At 32.8% G+C, this 20,302-nt stretch overlaps 4 protein-coding genes and 1 long non-coding RNA gene across 9 annotated transcripts; 2 read left to right on the top strand and 3 right to left on the bottom strand.

Annotated features, from left to right (window-relative positions):
- The first annotated feature begins 1,350 nt into the window (after positions 1-1,350).
- LOC146896444 (uncharacterized) lies at positions 1,351-3,374 on the top strand. 2 transcript variants are annotated; one of them, XR_015021780.1, is made up of 3 exons: positions 1,351-1,549; positions 1,713-1,775; positions 2,826-3,348. It is a non-coding gene; the product is annotated as an uncharacterized LOC146896444 (long non-coding RNA). The 2 variants fall into 2 exon arrangements; XR_015021781.1 differs by having other exon boundaries at positions 1,433-1,594; positions 2,826-3,374.
- A 796-nt stretch (positions 3,375-4,170) lies between these two features.
- Positions 4,171-5,083, top strand: LOC146896443 (uncharacterized). The gene has a single exon (XM_085733461.1). The coding sequence runs from the start codon at positions 4,303-4,305 to the stop codon at positions 4,975-4,977; it is 675 nt and encodes a 224-aa protein (XP_085589587.1). The 5' UTR covers positions 4,171-4,302; the 3' UTR covers positions 4,978-5,083.
- Positions 5,084-6,460: 1,377 nt separating this feature from the next.
- On the bottom strand, positions 6,461-8,929 carry LOC146896442 (1-aminocyclopropane-1-carboxylate oxidase homolog 12-like). Its single transcript, XM_085733452.1, has 3 exons — positions 8,347-8,929; positions 7,450-7,771; positions 6,461-6,907 (listed from the first exon to the last, which is right to left on the bottom strand). The coding sequence occupies exons 1-3, from the start codon at positions 8,868-8,870 to the stop codon at positions 6,656-6,658; spliced, it is 1,098 nt and encodes a 365-aa protein (XP_085589578.1). The 5' UTR covers positions 8,871-8,929; the 3' UTR covers positions 6,461-6,655.
- Positions 8,930-10,282: 1,353 nt separating this feature from the next.
- Positions 10,283-13,426, bottom strand: LOC146896441 (1-aminocyclopropane-1-carboxylate oxidase homolog 12-like). Its single transcript, XM_085733453.1, has 3 exons — positions 12,859-13,426; positions 11,623-11,944; positions 10,283-10,657 (listed from the first exon to the last, which is right to left on the bottom strand). The coding sequence occupies exons 1-3, from the start codon at positions 13,380-13,382 to the stop codon at positions 10,406-10,408; spliced, it is 1,098 nt and encodes a 365-aa protein (XP_085589579.1). The 5' UTR covers positions 13,383-13,426; the 3' UTR covers positions 10,283-10,405.
- Positions 13,427-16,736: 3,310 nt separating this feature from the next.
- Positions 16,737-19,862, bottom strand: LOC146896440 (1-aminocyclopropane-1-carboxylate oxidase homolog 3-like). Of its 4 annotated transcripts, none has more exons than XM_085733455.1 (4): positions 19,742-19,862; positions 18,496-19,104; positions 17,232-17,553; positions 16,737-17,155 (listed from the first exon to the last, which is right to left on the bottom strand). In XM_085733455.1, exons 2-4 carry the CDS (start codon positions 19,014-19,016, stop codon positions 16,904-16,906), a joined length of 1,095 nt encoding a protein of 364 aa, XP_085589581.1. In that variant the 5' UTR covers positions 19,017-19,104; positions 19,742-19,862; the 3' UTR covers positions 16,737-16,903. The 4 variants fall into 4 exon arrangements, with proteins under 4 accessions (XP_085589581.1, XP_085589582.1, XP_085589583.1 ...); XM_085733456.1 differs by having other exon boundaries at positions 18,496-19,096; XM_085733457.1 differs by having other exon boundaries at positions 18,496-19,057.
- Positions 19,863-20,302: the final 440 nt, after the last annotated feature.

Raw genomic sequence — 20,302 nt, 5'->3', positions numbered from 1 at the left:
GCATCAGTATGTTTAACTTTCAATTTATATGAAGTAAGCATTCATGTTTCTCTACTATTTGCATTTTAATAAAACTTTAATTTGTGTTTCACTTAAAATGTGGAGTGTTCAACTTGATCCAAAAGAAGAGATAATTTATCAAGAAAGTGCATTACCAACTGCTAATAGATATAGAGGAGGTCAATCCTTCGATGAGAGATAATGTTTGTTTAATTAAAAGTTATTGGACAAATTCCTTGGTGTGGTATGATGCACATTTGATTTGTGAGTAACACATTAGTTGACTGAGACAGAATGAATATGAGCTTAACATATTGTAGAATGACTGCATGTAGCTACTATGAGAATGCAGAGTTGATTCCATAGGTGTTCATATATTATATTATTATGTGTTATGAAAAATATACTAGAGGCGTTGTCTTTTATTAATTTTTCTGCACCTTAGAGTGATATGGTGATGGTGGTTATTCATTAATCTTTGGTATTAAGGATTTAGACTGTTCCTAAACCTATGATTCCTGCTGCAATTTTTCCTGCCTAAAGTGTATTTTGCAGCCATCATGTGATGTAACTATTAATTTTTGTATAAGTTCAGAACTATGTATACATGAATGTTGAATTGACGTGGCTGTTGGAAAAAGTGTCGGTAATTGAATGAAGTTGTTGTATCTTGGAGTTGTACTACTTACGCATCATGAAAAAAAAAGGCAGGAAGCTTGGAGTTCATGGAATAGAAAATTATTCAGCTCTGGCAAGCTACCATTTATTTCATCACTGATGTAGATGCTTGATATCCTAAAGAGATTGATGGCTGGCAAGCTACCATTTATTTCATCACCGATGTAGATGCTTGATATCCTAAAGAGATTGATGGTGTGATTTTAGTGTACTGTTGCTTTTATTTTAGTATAGGAAACTCCTGCCAAAGAGTGTATGTGTCGTGTATAATAAAATGATGTCAATGTGAATGGTGTACCTGAGTTTACAGGTGTAGCTCCATTGAAGTTGTTTCTATGTACTAAATACAATGGAGGAAATAATAATTGTGGGATCGCTACAACATTTCATAGAAGGTGGGAAGAGTATTTTCAATGTGATGTCGAGTTTAGACATTATGTATAAAATTTTATTTATCACAAAATAATGTATACCATAGTTGAATATTTTAATTGTGCACTAATAACTTCCGTATTACTTTGATATAAGTTTGATTGAATGAACTTATCATACAGTATTTTAATTTAAGAAGTTTGGTTAAAACTTTAATCATATAAAAAAAATCATTTTTTTTGTTTTTTTTAAATGATAATTTTTGTTTCTTCTGTGTTTTTTAATAGACCCGTGCGATAGATTGTGTTTGACTTTCTTATATAAAAATTCATGTATGTCGCATTGATCAATGATGCGTAATATTTTAGAATGATTTATTTTTCAAGTGTTTTTTCCAAGGTGGTGGCGGTAAACTCAGTGGCTGGTCCATAGTTATGAGTTGCGGCAGCTACAACGTGGCAAACCTGTTATGATGGGTTACTCTTCTTCAATGAATGAGGTAATTGATGAGCATTTCGACAACGGTTCGGATTCAAAAGTTGAGGTAACGCTAAGATCTGCTCCTCATATCGTATCGTATCATTCTTGAGAGCAGCCGAATCATTTATGTTTGTTTGGTTTTGTCTGTTCTTGCTGATTTGTTGTTTTTTCTTTCTCTTCAGATCTTATATATAACATTCCTCATTAGATTGAGAAATTGTTTGGGGCTGTCTTTGTAAAAACAGGTTTGTTTCTTTTTGTTTCCTGAATATTCTTTTTGTCAAATTATAAGACATTGTATTCAAGCTATTGTTGAGTTAATAATTTGTAAATCATGGTAAATACTCAATGATTTTGATCACATGTCAACGACTTTTTACCTTTACAGTTTCCTTTACTTGCTCCTTCTTCGTATCTTTGCAAAACTAAAATTCTTAGTTTAGGGTTTCTGTAGAACATTGTTTTTCTTTTTACAGAAGTGAAGGGTATTGTTTGGAAGCAGAATGTGTGTCAATTAGTTCATTTAAGAATGTTTTAAATTTTTATCTTTTTCTTTATGTAGAAGTCTATTTTGACTCATTGTTGCTATATTGATGTGAGAATTGAATACATATTCCATGCGAAAGATTTGTTTTGGTAATTAAGCGCTTTGATTTGGTCATGTTGTGTGCTCTGATATGTGATGGTTGATTCTGTAAAGTATTTTAAAACTCAAGTGTTCATATAAAAGTTTGCAGTTAAAGATCTTTAGAAATGGACATTGACTGACTTCTAAACATTTTAATGAATAAAAAAATCTGCTCACTTTCAAAATATTAGGTTGTTGATTATCTACTCTTTAAATGCTTATGACTCTCGATTCCCCACTTTATTGTTTGGTGTAGTCCTCTTCATTTACATTTATGCGGAAACTACAATCATTCGTGCTTTGCTTCTCACAATTTTCTTCAATTTCTTTTTTCATTGAACTATTTTGAAATTGTTACTATCATAATTTATGGGCAGGTATAGTTATGATAAGTCATTATGGTCTCTTACTCCATTGAATTAATTTTAAGTTAGTTCTAATGTGTACTCTTGGTGTAAGTATGATATTTGATAAGCCTCCTTCCCACATGCTAACAAATGTTTTCTGAATGTAGTGCATTACTAATGTGTTAGGATTCATTCATATTCATATTGCTCTCTGCTTTTAAAGATATGCATCACCTAAAAGTTTTGAAAGTGTGCATTTGTTTTATATCTGTCCTAATTCACCAAAAAATTGAAGAAGTCTTTTGTTTTCTTTTGTTCAGTATCTATTTATGGACAATCATGTTTCTTCATCAATATGGCAGCAACACAGGCACAAAAATGCACGATGGAGGCTGTTCTGTAGCATCACTATCACATGTGGAGCTTAGTAAGTGGTGCTGCTATAGAGCCATAACTTGCAATCATGGTAATTTTCGTGATGTGTATGGTAATTTTCTTCAAGTTAAATCTATTAGACTCCAATCCAAAATAAGTGTAACAAAAGGGGAAGCATATGGTTTATACTATGCTATAAATCAGATTCATGAGTTGAATACTGATAACATCATTTTGGAGTTAGATTTTACGATAGTAGATGATCATGTTAATTCCACGTCCCACGACACCTGATTTATCTGAGTTGAACTGTATTTACAAACTATGTGGTAGAGCTTACTAGGAGGCAAGTTGATGTAGTGGCTTGAGTGGATACACAACTAATCCTCAAGTTTATGAGATTGTACCAAATTGTATTCATGATTTTATTCTTAATGAAATGATGAGTTTTCTTGCCTAAAAAATAAATATTCAATTTCTCCATGTAGCATAAATCTCTATTCTTACTTCATATTCAATACTTCTCTTACATTCATGAACACATCTTATATCATTCCGATAGAGTCTATAGAAGAAATTGAATATATCTTTAATTTGATCCAAAACATAAAAAAATGACTCAAATCATCATATTGTTGATGTGGATCAATGTTTTTTTTTGTAATACAAGAAAGGATGTGGATTATTTCAAAAAAAAAAAGACGTGGATCAATGTTTATCATGTTATTTTTATTAAAGTGAATCTTCTATTATCTTTATATTATCATGCTGGTATTTATAATTACATCAAGAAACAGACTGAAAATTTTATTGATTGATGAAGAGGGTAATTACATCAACACTACATCAAATGTGGTATATAAAGAAGTTTACTGCAATGTGTAGTTTTAAGAGGTCCTCTGATAGCAATGGTTGTTGAACATGGTGAAGCTGGTCAGGCATCAGTTACAAAACCTAACAGGGCTGTTCGTGTCAAGATTGAGCCTACCGACACTAAAGTTGTTTAACTTGCTCGAATGCTGGAACTATCTGCTTTGTTATCGAATTTCTTCAATCTCCATGAATCAGACATTTAGGATTCAATTTTTTTCCTTTCTGTAATAGGGTCGATGTCATGGAAATTGTTTAATATGGTACATTAAAAACGTTTGTGGCAATTTATTTTATGAGTTGAATTATACTATTTTTTCGATTCAAGGTAAGTATTTACTTTCATATTTGCGCTATATTTGTTCTTTTGTATGACCCGTGCGTTAGCACGGGTCGATGGTCTAGTTTCCTTAAAAATAGGGTATTTTATACTATATATAGGTTAAAAGCCATTAGGGTTGCAGTGAAAAACATATCTAATACTTTCATTCATTGAGTTTTTGTTCCTTTGTTTTCGATCCACTGCTTTTGTTTCGAAGGAATCTTGCTATTATGATGAGAAGGGATGAAGTATCTGCAAGAAAGAAGCCATCATCATCACTGCTTTTGTTTCAAGGGAATCCTGTTATGATGAAGAGAAAGGATCAAACACCTTTGGTTGATCTTTGTGTCGAGAAAGCTATTGATAATGTAAAATACCTTGGAGATGTTAGTCATGTTGATCATCGTATGCTTGAGAGAATCTTGCCTCACTGCACACTTGACCAGTTGATGCATATTGAGAAGTCCACTCAAGGGATGGATTTGGGCCCTATAACAGATAAATTGTGGAAAAAGTTCTTTGAAAAGCAGTTTGGTGAAAATTGCACTAATGAAGTAGTTAAGAAGATGAAAGAAAAAAGAGTTTCATTCTCATGGTTTCAGCTGTATGAGGCTAAGGTCAAAAAAATGGCTCAGACTGAGAATGAAGCTGTTGATCGACTCGCGCAACGCTACAAAGAAGAAGAAGCAAGAAAACAAAGCAGGAAAATAAAATCATGCACCAAACTTCCACCCAGTAAAAGAAGATCTTGTGGAGATAGTGGATCTGGACACAACTTGTCAGTGAAGAGCAGCAACATAATGAAGAAGTCAAAGAAGGATTTTCTTAATAGTTTTGAGGTCAAAAATATCACAGCAATGAAAAGGAGAGGAATTGGTTCAACTTCCAAATATCTCACTTTTTAAGAAGGAAATTTTAGGTTCAGGCATTTAGATAACAATGTTATAGTTTCATTGTAACTCTTACTTTGATAAGTGTATTCTATTGACACTCTTTGTCTCCTTATTATTGTTTCAATGAATCCTGTATGATCATATTCCCAAAGTAATCCACAAATCAGCAAGAACTATAATCAGCTCGAATGTTATTTGAAAATTCATAATTAGTAATCACTCAAGAACTTTAGTTTGGCATTGATTTCACAAAAAGCACTGAATGGACAAGTTTCATCACTTACAGATATCTTCATGGTTAAATTTCTTTTGGCATGTTGTGATACACAACATATGTCATTCACTTTGAAAATCAATGAATAGGTCAATCAGGTTTAAATCACATGGAAATATACTTATTGACTTTTTAATTGGCATATTCAAATCTTACTATTATGCAGAAATGTGAATACTTTTACTTTTAGTTTTCTGTGTAGAATTGTGAATAATTGTGTTACTGTATAAATATATGAGCACTTTGTTTCTGATCATTGTACGTTATGTTAATTTCTCTAAGGACCAGATTGATAAAATCATGAAACTGCTTTAAGTTTAGTGTGTCCGGCCTTTAAATTTTATATATGCTGGCATTCATGATAACATACTGTTACGAATTGAATCTGTATCAGCACGGTTAATAATGTCCTTTGCATTTACAGTCAAGCAGCACACAATAAGTTTTTTATGCATCAATCTGCAAATTTCATTGTGGCTGTAGATTTTTGAGTTAAAATCTCTTTATGAATACAAAGCATAATAAATATGAATATATATGTGGGACAAAAAACTCATTAATAGTGAGTGGTTCACCTCTTTATTACTAGCATGTGAAGAAAGAACAATTTTCAAGAGTGCTAGGAAAGTTACATCACATAATACAACTCTTTTGTATAGGCAGTACATTCTGCAATTTTAATTTCATGAATGAAGCTTATTTAACTTTTATAAATAGAATTATGTTAGTGTCTTCAATTAGATGCAATCATAATAATAGGATTCAAATCCAATGATTACACATGTATATGTGAATGGAGTACTTTGTATCAATATGATCAACAACCTTTACAATTAATAATAGCAGACGCAGTAACAGTTTTCGTTAAAGTTTTACACATTTTGGATCATACTGATTAATTAATGACGGAGCTCAATTCAGTTTCAACATAGTCTGCTTTTTTCTTTCTGGCTTGACATTCGAAAGATTGTAGAATACAGGCCAATGATGATAAGTTGCCGAGAGCAATCGAATTGAATCAAGTCTAACTAGGAAAACAACGATTAAACATAAGCAAACGACATTTTTCTTTCAGTTAAAGACAAATCGTTTGATAGAATTCAAGCTCAAGTTCTAGCTCGAACAATCTTTTTCCACACTTTACTTAGGATCGAACTGACCTCTGAGTTATCAGCAAATTCTTTCCCTCAAAACCGGAGGGCTATGACAGAAAAAATGACATTTGTTTTCAATAAGTGAATGTTTATACTTTGTAATTCATCCATAGCATGAAATAGAAGAAACCACATCATATTTCTAGTTCGTTCACCAAGATCATTTGATTATTTATACTTCGCAACTACACAACCACCAAGTCATCAAGGTCGTTCAATTATTTATATTAACTAATACTTTTTCTGCCACATAGCCTAGGTGTCAAATCTTGTAATGTGTAAGAGCAGAAGTACCATCTAATCCTTTTTCTGCAAAGTAGGCTACATAGTCAGCAACTGTGGTTTCTCTGTATTTAGGAGGATTGTCTTCTGATAATAGATCCTTTATTGGTCCATAGAGCTTTGAGGATGACCAATGACCTGTGGAGAAAAAGCATGCTACAGATATTCGCGGACCAATTTTATTCGCAAGTACTCTGTGTTCAACACTCTTGAATCTGTCATTTGTTATAAGCTACAAACAAGGTAAAAAACAAATAATTAGCTATGCTGCAAAAAAATAAAAGTATAGCTATATGTTTACATCTATTGTATGTTGGACTCTTAAACAAGCTTCCTACGCCCATGACTAAACATCTAGAGACTAACCGGATAGCGTGTATCCCAATGGATCTTGGATAGACTCTGATACTATCTTGGAACTTGGATTGAGCTAATTCAATACTAATAAAACCTGCTTGCATGGTGGAATATGCCTTCTACTTATAAACAAATTTTCATATCATATTTTATCCAATATAGGACTCTTAACATAATACATATAATATGCTTGATACCAATTTCAAAATGCAGGAGATTTGATTAATTACAAAATCCAAAACAGAACCATTATAAATTAGATTATCCATTTTAGTTTGCTTGGTTTGTCCTAAGTAGCTTTGGTGTTTGTTTTACAGATTAGTTAGTATGGGACACATTCTGATTGCTCAACAAGTGGCATTTTAATTTTTTTCTTTCATAATGGAAACTATACACATAAGGACACAGAAAACTTGCCTGCAGAAGATCACCAATATTAACTATGAGAGCTCCAGGTACAGGTGTTATATCAATCCATTTATCTTTACAAAGAACTTGGAGGCCACCAATATGGTCTTGTAGAAGCACTGTGAGAAAACTATGGTCTGAATGCTTGGCTGTTCCCACAGTCAATTCTGGTTCAGGACAAGAAGGATAATAATGGCAAAGAGCAAATAGCCCTTGAGCACAATCCATATCTTTTAGATGATTTGGACTCAGACCTAAAGCTTCTGATAACAATTCAAACAGTAAAGTTCCAAGATTCATCATGTGTTTTCCATATTCTAGCAGTATATCTCTGCAACAAAAAATAGCCAATTAGAAGAGAGAAAAAAATTGAGGATTAAATTCAATTTCAGACCTTCAATAACTTCTATCAGTTGGTCTTTTATAATTGCTTTGGTCTTTGACCTCCGATTTTTAGCGAAAATGGTAGTGGTTATCCTGAGTCTGTCCAAGAGATAAGTAAATTCCGACTAAAGATTGTTTCAGCCAAGATTCAAACTTTGATAAATTGATTTAAATATTAATATTTGTTTTGTATCTTATAACTAGACCTCTCCACGAAAGTATGCATTTCTAGTAAACATCAAAATAACGGTACCAAAGCAGTTTTACCAATTAATCAATGCAGCTTAAAATTTGTGTTTTTTTCTTGATATAATTGAGTAAGTAAGACAAGATCAGATAGAGAATGTAATATGCAGAAGGCTAAGTTTGAGTTAACTTATGCAGCACTTAAACATACACGGACACAACACTGATACTGACACATTTAATCTGAAGTGTGTCGGTGCTACAAACAGATTACAGAATAACCAAAGTTCAAGGAGTACATAAATTTTATACACATGCATACAAATGTACTAGTACCTGCATACCACAGGAATCTCTTCTGGCTTGAGAGTATCAGGTGGAGCCAAGTAACAAGCAAAAGTATCCCTCCAATTGAGTGCTGGTGGGCTATAAATATCATAATTGCTATTGTAAATAAAGGATCTCTGCATATCTCTTGTATAAAAATCTTTTTTGACTTCTGTGTCCAGTTCATAAAACCTTTTCACCCCATCTTTCAAATCCTCAAGAATACTCAAAGGGATTCCATGATTAACAACCTGAAAAAAACCTAATGTTTCACATGCTTCCTTGACTTTCTCGACTATCCCTTGGTGAATGCTTGAATCTTTATGATCAATATCTGCAAGGTCTATGACAGGAATAACATGGCTTGTGTTGTTGGCTTTCTCATATTTATCAGGTTGACAATGGAATATCTCAGGTATCCTTTTAAGTCCTTCATCAACAAGTCCTTTCACACCAGATTTTGTTTCATCAAATGCTTTGCGTTCATTCATTATAGAATCAAGGTTAGGCATGGTTGTATCAGTGGTTCCCATATTTCTTATACTTGTATGTAGTGGTTATGGAGTGAGTAGAAGTAGCAACAGTTATATATATCATACCAAAGACAAAGAGTTACGTATATAAACAATGAAAATTAATTTCCATATTCTATAAAATATGGAAAATAAATTGTTTAGTCAAAAGATTTATTTTATGATTGAGACTTCCATGATAGGGAAGAAGATAAGATCAACAGCCGCCTCCAAAAGATTTCATAGAACTTCACATTTTCCTTATCTTCAATATTGTTGCCGTAGATTTTTGACCTAAAATCTGCATAATAAATATGAGGCTAAAATATTCCAAAGGTCTCTACAAATATGCCACGTGGCTACTTATGCACAGTCAGTATGCATCACGTCAGCATCAGAGTGCCACCTAGCCGCTACAATGGGCCCAGGGCTTTTTTAAAAAACAAAAAATTTAGCGAGGACGAAAAACGACATTTTTTTTACAAGGACCAAAAGGAAAACGAGGCATATTTGCAGGTCCTTTGAAATATTTTAGCCTAAATATGAATATATGTGGGACAAAAACCTCATTAATAGTGAGTGGCTGACACTTTTTTATCTGTTGCATATGAAGCACGAACACTCCTCGGATTAGGTGTCTCTCGGTGTCGGACACGCGTCGGTCCGACACTGACATGATACGACACCTATAATTACACTGAATAATGTTATTTTCTTAAATTATTATCGGTGTCTGTGTATGTGTTGGTGCTTCATAGGTTGCTTTATTACTAACATGTGAAGAAAGAACAATTTTCCAGAGTGCTAGGAAAGTTACATCAGAGACTGCAACTCTTTTGTATAGACAGATTCTGCAATTCTAATTTCATGAATCAAACTTATTTAACTTTTATAAATAGAGTTATGTTAGTGTTTTCATTAGCTGCAATCATAATAATAGGATTCAAATCCAATAATTACATATTTATATGTGAATGACCTTTTCAATTAATAATAGCAATAACAGTTTTCGCTAAAGTTTTATACATTTTGGATCATACTGATTAATGACGGAGCTCGATTCAGTTTCAACACAGTCTTCTTTTTTCTTTCTGCTCGATATTCGAAAGATTGTAGAATACAGGCCAATGATGTAAGTTCCCGAGAGAAATTGAGTTAAATCAAGTCTAACTAGGAAAACAACGATCAAACATAAGCAAGCGACATTTTTCTCAGTTAAAGACGAATCGTTTGGTAGAATTCGAGCTCACGTTCTAGCTCGAACAATCTTTTGCCATACTTTACTTACCTTCGAACCAAACTCTGAATTATCAACAAATTCTTTCTCAAAACTGGAGGGGAGGGCTATGACAGAAAAAATGACATTTGTTTTCAATAAGTGACTGTTTGTACTTTGTAATTCATCCATAGCATGAAATAGAAACCACACCATATTTCTAGTTCATTCACCAAGATCATTCGATTATTTATACTTCGCAACTACACAACCACCAAGTCATCAAGGTCTTTCAATTATTTATATTAACTAATACTTTTTCTGCCACATAGCCTAGGTGTCAAATCTTGTAATGTGTAAGAGCAGAAGTACCATCTAGTCCTTTTTCTTCGAAGTAAGCTACGTAATCAGAAACTGTGGTTTCTCTATATTTGGGGGGATTGTCTTCTGATAATAGTTCCTTTATAGGTCCATAGAGCTTTGAGGATGACCTAATACCTGTGCAGAAGAAGCATGCCACAGATATTCTTGGACCAACTTGATTAGCAACTACTCTGTGTTCAACACTCTTGAATCTGTCATTTGTTATAAGCTACAATTGAAGCAAACAAATAATTAGTTAAATGCTTACATCATCTATTGATACTTCGAACTAAAATCTTAAAATCCAAACCAGATATCGAACTTATGAGACCTCTAGGTTATGGTTTACTTGGTTCAACTGAACCGGATAAAAAATAATACGGAAAAAAGTCAAACATATCAAATAAAAAATGGAAAAAAGGAAAAGCGGTTGAATTGATTGAACCGGTTGAACACAGTTCTATCCCAATTAAATTCAGTATTACCAGACTACAATTTAATCGGATCAAACTACCGATGAACTGGATGGTACCTAGTTCAATAGTTTGAATTGGGCGATTTAATCCAATTTTTAAAACATTGCTTCAATACAAAGAAAAACAAACAAGTACTACATCATTAGGTGAAGTCTATCATACTAATCGGAGAAACATGGCATTTTGCCTATCTAATAAAAAGAGGCTTATTGGCAAAGGAATGTGCAGAACCTCCAAGTTATGCAGTTTTCAATATTTGTATTAAGGATACCAGTTCCTATCAGTTTGAGGGATATAGTTTATGTGGAACTAGTCAAATTACTAGTGAAGTAATCCATAGTAGAGTGACACAAAAGACATAACATAACACCTCAAACAAGATGGATTATGGAATATAACGCCTGCTATATGCTTGAAACCAAGTTGAAAATGCAAGAGATTTTATTAACTAGTCTAAGTCTAACTCTTAATATACATCAAATGGCTATGAGCTAGATAGAAAGGAGATTCCTGTGAGTTAATTAGTATAACCTGAGATAGATAAATTAGATTAGTCATTTTAGGTTGCTTAATGTGTCCTATTTTATAACCTTTGGTCTGTTTTCCTCAGTGCAAAACACATTATGATTGCACAATATCTACCTTGTTCATTTTTTATCATTTTGGTACATTACTAACAGTTTATGGAAATATACACATAAGTATGCATAAAACTTGCCTGCAAAAGATCTCCGACATTAACTATGAGAGCTCCAGGTACAGGTGTTATATCAATCCATTTATCGTCATAAAGAACTTGGAGACCACCGATATGGTCTTGTAGAAGCACTGTGAGGAAATCATTATCAGAATGCTTTGTTGTTCCCACTGTCAGTTCCGGTTCGGGACAAGGAGGATAGTAATGGCAAAGAGCAATTAGCCCTTCTGCACAATCCATATCTTTCAAATGGTTTGGTTTCAAACCTAATGCTTCTGACAACAATTCAAATAATAAAGTCCCTAGATTCATCATGTGTTTCCCATATTCTACTAGTATATCTCTGCAAGAATAAGTACTTAATTAGAGAGAAAAAATTGTGGTTAAATTCAATTTCATACTTTTCATAGTTTGTATCAGTTGGTTTTACTTTTTATAGACCACCTTTCTTGTGAAAGAGATGCATTTCTAGTAAATATGAAAAGGATATAGAAAAGCTATTTCATCGATACATTTTAAAATAAGGATATCAAAGCAATTTCACCAACGAAAACACATTTCATACATAGTGTATATGACAAGACTAGAGATATTAGAAAAAAGGCTAAGCTTGAGTATGACTTAAATAGGCAGCGGAATCTTGTAAGAGTTAGAATGACCTTGCTGCAAATTTCAGTCCCTGTTACTTCAATTAGACAAAAAAATAAGGGGCTAAATTTGAGTACCTTAACTTAAGTCCTATGAAACACTAACATTGGAGATGATTTTGATACTAACATGTCAACGACAGTAAAAGTTTGAAAAAATTGTATAAATGAATGTAACCACACATGGATCAGTGTCTTGTCAGAGTCCGACGACACTGTTTACAATATAGAGTACTAAAGAAGAGAACAAAAGAACAAAGGCTACTAGAGTTTTATTAGAATGAGCAAAAACTTCAGAATACAAATATTACTCTAAGAATGTATAGTGAAATATAAATTCTTAGAAATCGTGGTTGGGCCTAACACAACCCCACAAAACCGGCTTGTAAGGTGAGGATTGCCCCACTTATAAACACATTGTCAGGCCATCACCTATCCGATGTGGGACTCTTAACATAAATAAACTAAACTACCATTTGCCCAATTATAACAAAAGGTCCAAACACATGTCAGACACTCTACACGCATCCAATCTGAAATTTCAGTGCTACAAATGATAATAACCAAATTTCAAGGAGCGCATGAATTTTACACATATGCATATACATACCTGCATACCACAGGAAACTCTTGTGGTTTGAGAGTATCAGGTGGAGCCAAGTAACACATAAAACTATCCCTCCAATTGAGCGCTGGTGATCTATAAATATCAAAATTACTATTATAAACAAAGGATCTATTGCTCTCTCTTGTATACAATACTTTTTTGACTTCTGTCTCTTGTTCATAGAACCTCTTAACACCATCTTTCAACTCCTCAAGAACACTTAAAGGGATTCCATGATTAACAACTTGAAAAAACCCCCAAGTTTCACATGCTTCCTTGATTTTGCTAACAATCCCTTGATGAATACTTGGATCTTTATTACCAATATCTTTAAGGTCTATGACAGGAATAACATGGCTCATGTTGTTGGCTTTCTCATATTTGTCAGGTTGATGATGGAATAATTCAGGTATCTTCTTAAGTCCTTCATCAACAAGTCCTTTTACACCTGCTTTTGTTTCATCAAATTCTTTGCGTTGATTCAATATAGAATCAAGGTTAGGCTTGGTTGTACCTGTGGTTCCCATTTTTCTTATGTTTCTAGTGGTTCTGGAGCTAGATATGGTGACTAGAAGAGTGAGTATAAGAAACTAGAGTTTATATTATTTGTGACACCTAAGAGTTACGTACATAAATAAATACTTGGATTCAAATGGTTAATGAGTTACATTTTACATTGAATTGATGGAGAGCTACGAAGTATGACCACAAACACGGATATGATTGACACCAACAACAATGATAAATTGAAAAGGTGTAATATTTGAATGTATACATGCGGTGTTAGACATTAACACATGTGAAAGGTTATTTTAAGTGTCTGCGTTATATATAGATGGAGAGTATCCAAATTTGATAATTTATTGAAATAATTTTTGTCTAAATTTTATTAACCTTTTGTTTCTGACCGGGGCTCAACCCACATCACCGGTCGGATCCGTTCAAGGCAACGTAGAATACTCGCCGTTCAAGGCTTAATCCATAATCCTCCCCGTTCAAGGCAACATAGAATACTAGTTGTTGGCAACATCTAATCTTGACCGTCTAGATAATCTCTAACGAGATCGTCCATATCTTGCCGAGATTCACGGAGTTAGTTATAATTGTGCTACGCTATATAAGTGTGGGTAGCTCAAATGGTTTGAGATCACTGATTAAAGGAGCTGAGGAGCTAAAGGTCAAGTTCAAGTCCTAGCAACGAAAAAGATACTAACACGACAACTAACATAATAAAATTTGTCATTCAATAAATAAATAAGTAAATATAAGTGTGGAAAATTGATTAATTAACTAACCCGATTAGACATTGGTCTAAATTTAGAACCTTAAAATAGATGCATCCGTCTCAATTCAAGTTAGCTAGAACAAAATTTCCAAATGTCAAAAGTTAAATTAAATAACAACAGCCGTTTTCTTTGATGCCACTGAAATATCACTGTTTGTAGAGCTTCATATTTTCTAAATCTCGTTATGACTGTGACAACCATTACGAGTAGGAGTATTTGTAGGACAAAAACTCATTATTAATGTTTGATAACAATTTCTTTTTTAAATTGACAAAAAAAATTAAAAAAGAATTAAGGAAGGAGAAATTTTTATATTTAAAGTGACATTATCAAGTTAATAGCAATATGGTGGATCGAAAAAAAAGTTAATAGCAATATAAACATTACAATTTTAGTCCTTTTATATATAATTATATGTATGCGAAAGAAAATAAAATTGCAATTTTGGACACTCTATTAGTCATCTGCTATAACCTACAAATTCAAACAAACAATTAGCTATTTATTAATTGCAATTTTGGTCCTTCTATTTCCACTATTTTGTGGATTTAGTCATCCTATTTCAAAATCTCACAATTTTGGCCCGTCATTGTATTTTTGGTTTAGAAAATTGGTGTTATGAAATGTTTAAAATAATGTGGTATATGATATGATTATGAGAAAATACAAACATCGATGAACTTGTAAGAAAATGTTCTTAAAACTTCATCTAAAATTTGTCATATCATTGAGTTTTTTACCAAATATTGATGGATGAACCAAAATTGTCAAATTTTAAAATAAAAGGACCAATTCTTCAAAATGGTGACAATAGAGAGATAAAAATGCAATTAAACCTTACATCTATTATTGATATTTCCGGTTAATATCTTAAAAATCGAACCAATAATACCTATAGATTACAATTTAACTAATATTGGTTTAATCATAGTCAATTCAAATGATAAATAAATAATAAAAAGTAGAAAAGAATCAAATAAATAATGTTAAAAAGGAAAAACAGTTGAACCAACTTTTCAACCAAGTTCCATAGTTGTTAAATTCAATCAAACCGGTCCCAGCTGGTAAGGACAATGCATAATATAGTAAGGTTTGGGGTTCGCACCCCGGACACCACCAAAAAAAATTCAATCAAAACTCTAATATAATCGGCATCAAACTAGATGACGAACATGTTCAATCGGTTGAAATTAATGTTGGTTCAATCTGAATTTTAAGGCGTTGCTTTAAACTACGGCCACTAAAAACAAAAAAGTACAACTTCAATAGGTTGACTGGTATCTATCATTCTATTGATAGAAACAATGCATCTTGCCTACAAACAAAAATAAGGGTTAAACATGCAATTGTGGTTCAAGTGATTAATTAGCTCTATCAAAAATAAATTGTTTAAAAGAACATATATTTAATTTTTTGGATAAAATAATTCCTGTTCGCACTTTACTTATCCCTCCTGATCGAACTTAACATTATCAAATTCCATTTCCTCTGATAACCCCCAAGTGTTAGCGGAAAAAAGAGGGTTTTAGAGAGGAAAAATAGCTAGTTATTTGTGATAGAACTAGGCCCTTTTTGCATAGGAAGGTGCATCCTCCACGCTATGTAGTGCTCGATCACTATAAATAGAATTGGTGTAATAGTCACTTTGGTCCCTGAATGTGTAGCAAGTAGTCACAATAGTCCTTCAATGTATCAAAATTTCAAAATAGTCCCTGAATGTCCACTTTGTTAGTCAAAACAGTCCCTAAAGCTTAAATAATCTCTTAAAACTCACAATAACTCTTTTAAAATAGGGACTAAAATGACAATAAGTAAGTCTACTGAAGGACTAATATGACAATATCAACGAAATATTTTAATATCAAGGACTATTTTGACTAACAAAGTACACGATCAGGGACTATTTTGCAATTTCGATACATTGAGGGACTATTGTGACTACTCAGTCAGGGACCAAAATGACTGTTTCTCCAAATAGAATTTATGTCTATTTTCTTTTTACTAATAATGGCAACATGGGTTAAACCTTTTTACCGGTACATGGTTAAGCTTTTTTTTTTTTTTTTTACATATGAAATTGCAAAGTCATTAGAAACTTACATGCAGAAGAGTCGGAGTTCGAACTCCAATCATGGCGTACGCCATCTTTTCCTATTTTATATATAACATTTTACTTGTACATGGTTGAGGTTTTTTTTTTAATGGCAACATGGTTAAGCCTATGTTTGGTTTCACATATGGAGTATACATAATTGACTTTGGCGATGTAAAATTAATTTAGACATGTTTGGTTCCTCTCGAATAAAATTGAATTAGCCTTTAAAATTGATTCTAACTTGAACCTAGGATTAGTAGCTTTTGTTTAACTCAAGTTTCTGTAAATATATTTAGAGATAAACAACTTCACTTCAAAAATAAAGAATTTACGATCAACTCACTTTCAAGTAAAATTAATTTTACAAAATCAATTCATTCAAAATAAACTCTCGTGGCTTCAGAATCAAGCATGCCCCAAGTGTTTGTGATTAAGGTATAAATGTGACATTAACAATAGTTCAATATTAGAAAGGAAAAAAAAAAAAGAACCAAAATACATTTCTAATCATGTGGAATTGAAGAAAATATGTGCACACCATATTTCAGTTTATATCATCATCATCATGTGGAATTGTTGAATAACTACATCACCATCAACTCACCAAGTTTATTCAATTATTTGTATTAGGAAAATGATTTACTATTTTTTTCTTCCACTGTCTAGTTCAAATCTTGTAATGTGTAAGAGCAGAAGTACCATCTAGTCCTTTTGCATTAAAGTAGGCTGCAAAATCAGCAACTGTGGTTTCTCTGTATTTGGGAGGATTGTTTTCTGATAATAGTTCCTTTATTGGTCCATAGAGTTTTGACGATGGCCTAAGACCTGTGGAGAAAAAGCATGCAACGGATATTCTTGGACCAACTTGATTTGCAACTACTCTATGTTCAACACTCTTGAATCTATCATTTGTTATAAGCTACAAGGTAAACAAACGAATAATTAGTTATATGCTTACATATTCTATCAATATAAACATAATACATAAAACTTGCCTGCAAAAGATCACCAACATTAACTACGAGAGCTCCAGGTACAGGTGTTATATCAATCCATTTGTCGTCATACAGAACTTGAAGACCACCAATATGGTCTTGTAGAAGCACTGTGAGGAAATCATTGTCACAATGCTTGGTTGTTCCCACAGTCATTTCTGGTTCAGGACAAGGAGGATAATAATGGCAAAGAGCAATTATCCCTTCAGCACAACCCATATCTTTTAGATGGTTTGGATTCAAACCTAATGCTTCTGACAACAATGCAAACAGTAAAGTTCCTAGATTCATTACCTGTTTCCCATATTCTAGTAGTATATCTCTGCAAGAATTAGTAAATGAGAGTTAAATTCAATTTCAGACATTTGGACCCATTTGCTACGGACTCCACTTTGGTGCCATAGCTTGTGTGACATTGGTGCCATAGCTTGCATCTCCACCACACACACACACATCACACACACATCCCCACACACATCCACACACATCAATGGCCAGGATTTTCCCAATGGCACCAATGGCACACAAGCTATGTCATGGAAGTATTTTCCCATTTGCTACACATGTACATGATGTGATATGACAGAGAAATGATATAATATAAAGCACCATTAGGATATGATATGATTTTATTTTAATTTTGTCTTTGACTAATAATATGATATAGACATAAGTAGTTATCATACAGTATATTTGACGCGGACAAGATAACAAATATGATACATTATTTAATTGATGACAGAAATCATATATGATACATTATTTAATTGATGACGGAAATCATATATGAGTTAAAGTATCTAAAGGACAAAAAAGGGAAATTATGCTTGAAACGATGGAAATCCACCCAAACCATACAACTTTGTGACCATGCTATATTTTTTTTACAAGTTTAACAATGAGTCTTGAGGCATAGTGGTTTTTAAGTTTTAACTACAGAGATAGGAGAAAATAAGTTTGAAAATTAACTTATCATACCATATCCTCTCATCAAACACTAAATTGAGATGCGATATGATACGATTATCCTATCTCATCTCTTAATTATCTTGCACACCAAACACAGCCTTTATATTTCGTATAAGTTGGTTTATATATATGGATATCAGAGGCACTACTAACATGTCGACACAATCAATAATTTAAAAAAGTAGTATAAAAAATATTGAACACATCTTTAATCTAAAGTGTCGGTTGTACCAATGAAAATAACTAAAGTTCAAGGAGCACTGAGCACATAAATTGTATACGTATGCATACATACCTGCATACAACAGGAAAATCTTCTGGTTTGGGAGTGTCAGGAGCCAAGCAACAAGTACAAGTATCCCTCCAATTGAGTGCTGGTGAGCTATACAAATCAAAATTACTTTTGTAAATAAATGATCCATGCATATCTCTTGTATAAAACTCCTTTTTAGCATCTGTATCCATCTCATGAAACCTCTTCACACCATCCTTCATCTCCTCAAGAACACTCAAAGGGATTCCATGATTAACAACTTGAAAAAACCCCCAAGTTTCACATGCTTCCTTGATTTTGCTAACAATCCCTTGATGAATACTTGGATCTTTGTTATCAATATCTTTAAGGTCTATAACAGGAATAACATGGCTTGTGTTGTAGGCTATCTCATATTTGTCAGGTTGATGATGGAATAAGCTTGGTATCTTCTTAACTCCTGCATCAACAAGTCCTTTTACACCTGCTTTTGTTTCATCAAAAGCTTTACGTTCGCTGAATGTGGAATCAAGATTAGGCTTGGTTGTATTAGTGGTTCCCATTTCACTTTTGTTTGTAGTGGTTCTGAAGCTAGATATTGTAACTAGAAAATTTGAGCAGAAGAAGCTTGAATTTATATTCTCTGTGACACTAGAATAAGTAATTGGATTCAAATGACTATTGAACTACACTTTACATCGAATTGATGAAGAGCTATGAAGCACGGATCCTTGACACCACAACTAATTTGAAAAGGTAAAATATTTAAATGTAAATGTGTCGGGGTTAGACACCGACACATATACACTAATTTTAAGCATCGACTAAAATAAAATTTGGGAAATGCTAACTAATGCCCCGGACAGTAGCTAAGAAGATTAACATAGAAATTTTGCTAAAAAGTAAAGTTAATTAGTCAAAGTGATATTTTATGGATTGGAACGGATCATCCACTAAAAAATTGGGACTACTAATAATTCCATGGAAAGAGAAAAATCTAAGATCAAATTACAGTCGTCTCCATAGTCAATCTTTGATGTCACTGTTTGTAGAACTTTCACTACTACAAAATAGCCCCTTTTGTAGAACTTACAATTTACAAAACCCATCACAAAACAAGCTTCATTTCCAAAAAAAAAAAAAAAAAAAGTTTGACCCATGTTTGTATTTCACTCAAAAAAAATCAAATCTTTAGGTCATAATTCAGTTCAAAGCTTCAACCAGTGAACAAAATCCTTATACAGCTCAAGACAAAACAAAACTCAAAATCAAAGCGAGTGAACAGTACCTTGAAACAGAAGACGCGATTGAGAGGTTGATCAAGGAGAAGAAGATGGAGAAAAAAGCACTCTGTTCTGTGGGGCCGGGTTAAGCCCTTTGTGCGCGAAAATGAAAATAAACCGCCTTTTTTTTTTTATGGAAATAATTGAGGATTATATATCCTGCCTCGAAAAAATTAATTGAGGCTTTCATTGATAGGGAAAAGATAAGGTAATAATAGCCCATAAAAATAATAGTGGTGTCAGCATTATTCATATCGCCAGAGACAATCTTATGCACGGATCACGAACATAATGTTTTGTAATACTCCCACCGTGCTATATTAAGTTACATAGTTGATTTTGTCACACATATCAATGCACAATTTTGATCTTAAATAACTTTACTAATTTATTAGAAAAAATTATAAAAATTTGATATTTTGAAAATATTCATCGAGACGAATCCAACGACATTTTATATGATATTATTTTATTTTTTATTTTTTTGGTCGGTTATATGATATTATTTATCTTTATTATATATTAGTAGAAAAATACGATAGGTCAATAATATACATTTTCAAATA

Source organism: Medicago sativa, chromosome 8, assembly GCF_051527215.1.
Source record: "Medicago sativa cultivar Bolivia chromosome 8, Bolivia_mono, whole genome shotgun sequence".
Taxonomy (NCBI): domain Eukaryota; kingdom Viridiplantae; phylum Streptophyta; class Magnoliopsida; order Fabales; family Fabaceae; genus Medicago; species Medicago sativa.
This window is presented reverse-complemented; position numbering and strand designations above follow the sequence as displayed.

What these genes read in the sequence shown, in the direction of transcription:
- LOC146896440 (XM_085733455.1), bottom strand. Translation starts at nt 19,016, where the DNA reads ATGGGAACCACTAATACAACCAAGCCTAATCTTGATTCCACATTCAGC. An exon ending in GATTTTCCTGTTGTATGCAG is followed by an intron (nt 17,554 to 18,495) that starts GTATGTATGCAT and finishes TAATTCTTGCAG; the next exon opens with AGATATACTACTAGAATATG. An exon ending in ATGTTGGTGATCTTTTGCAG is followed by an intron (nt 17,156 to 17,231) that starts GCAAGTTTTATG and finishes TTTACCTTGTAG; the next exon opens with CTTATAACAAATGATAGATT.
- LOC146896442 (XM_085733452.1), bottom strand. Translation starts at nt 8,870, where the DNA reads ATGGGAACCACTGATACAACCATGCCTAACCTTGATTCTATAATGAAT. An exon ending in GAGATTCCTGTGGTATGCAG is followed by an intron (nt 7,772 to 8,346) that starts GTACTAGTACAT and finishes TTTTTGTTGCAG; the next exon opens with AGATATACTGCTAGAATATG. An exon ending in ATATTGGTGATCTTCTGCAG is followed by an intron (nt 6,908 to 7,449) that starts GCAAGTTTTCTG and finishes CCTTGTTTGTAG; the next exon opens with CTTATAACAAATGACAGATT.
- LOC146896443 (XM_085733461.1), top strand. Translation starts at nt 4,303, where the DNA reads ATGATGAGAAGGGATGAAGTATCTGCAAGAAAGAAGCCATCATCATCA.
- LOC146896441 (XM_085733453.1), bottom strand. Translation starts at nt 13,382, where the DNA reads ATGGGAACCACAGGTACAACCAAGCCTAACCTTGATTCTATATTGAAT. An exon ending in GAGTTTCCTGTGGTATGCAG is followed by an intron (nt 11,945 to 12,858) that starts GTATGTATATGC and finishes TTATTCTTGCAG; the next exon opens with AGATATACTAGTAGAATATG. An exon ending in ATGTCGGAGATCTTTTGCAG is followed by an intron (nt 10,658 to 11,622) that starts GCAAGTTTTATG and finishes CTTCAATTGTAG; the next exon opens with CTTATAACAAATGACAGATT.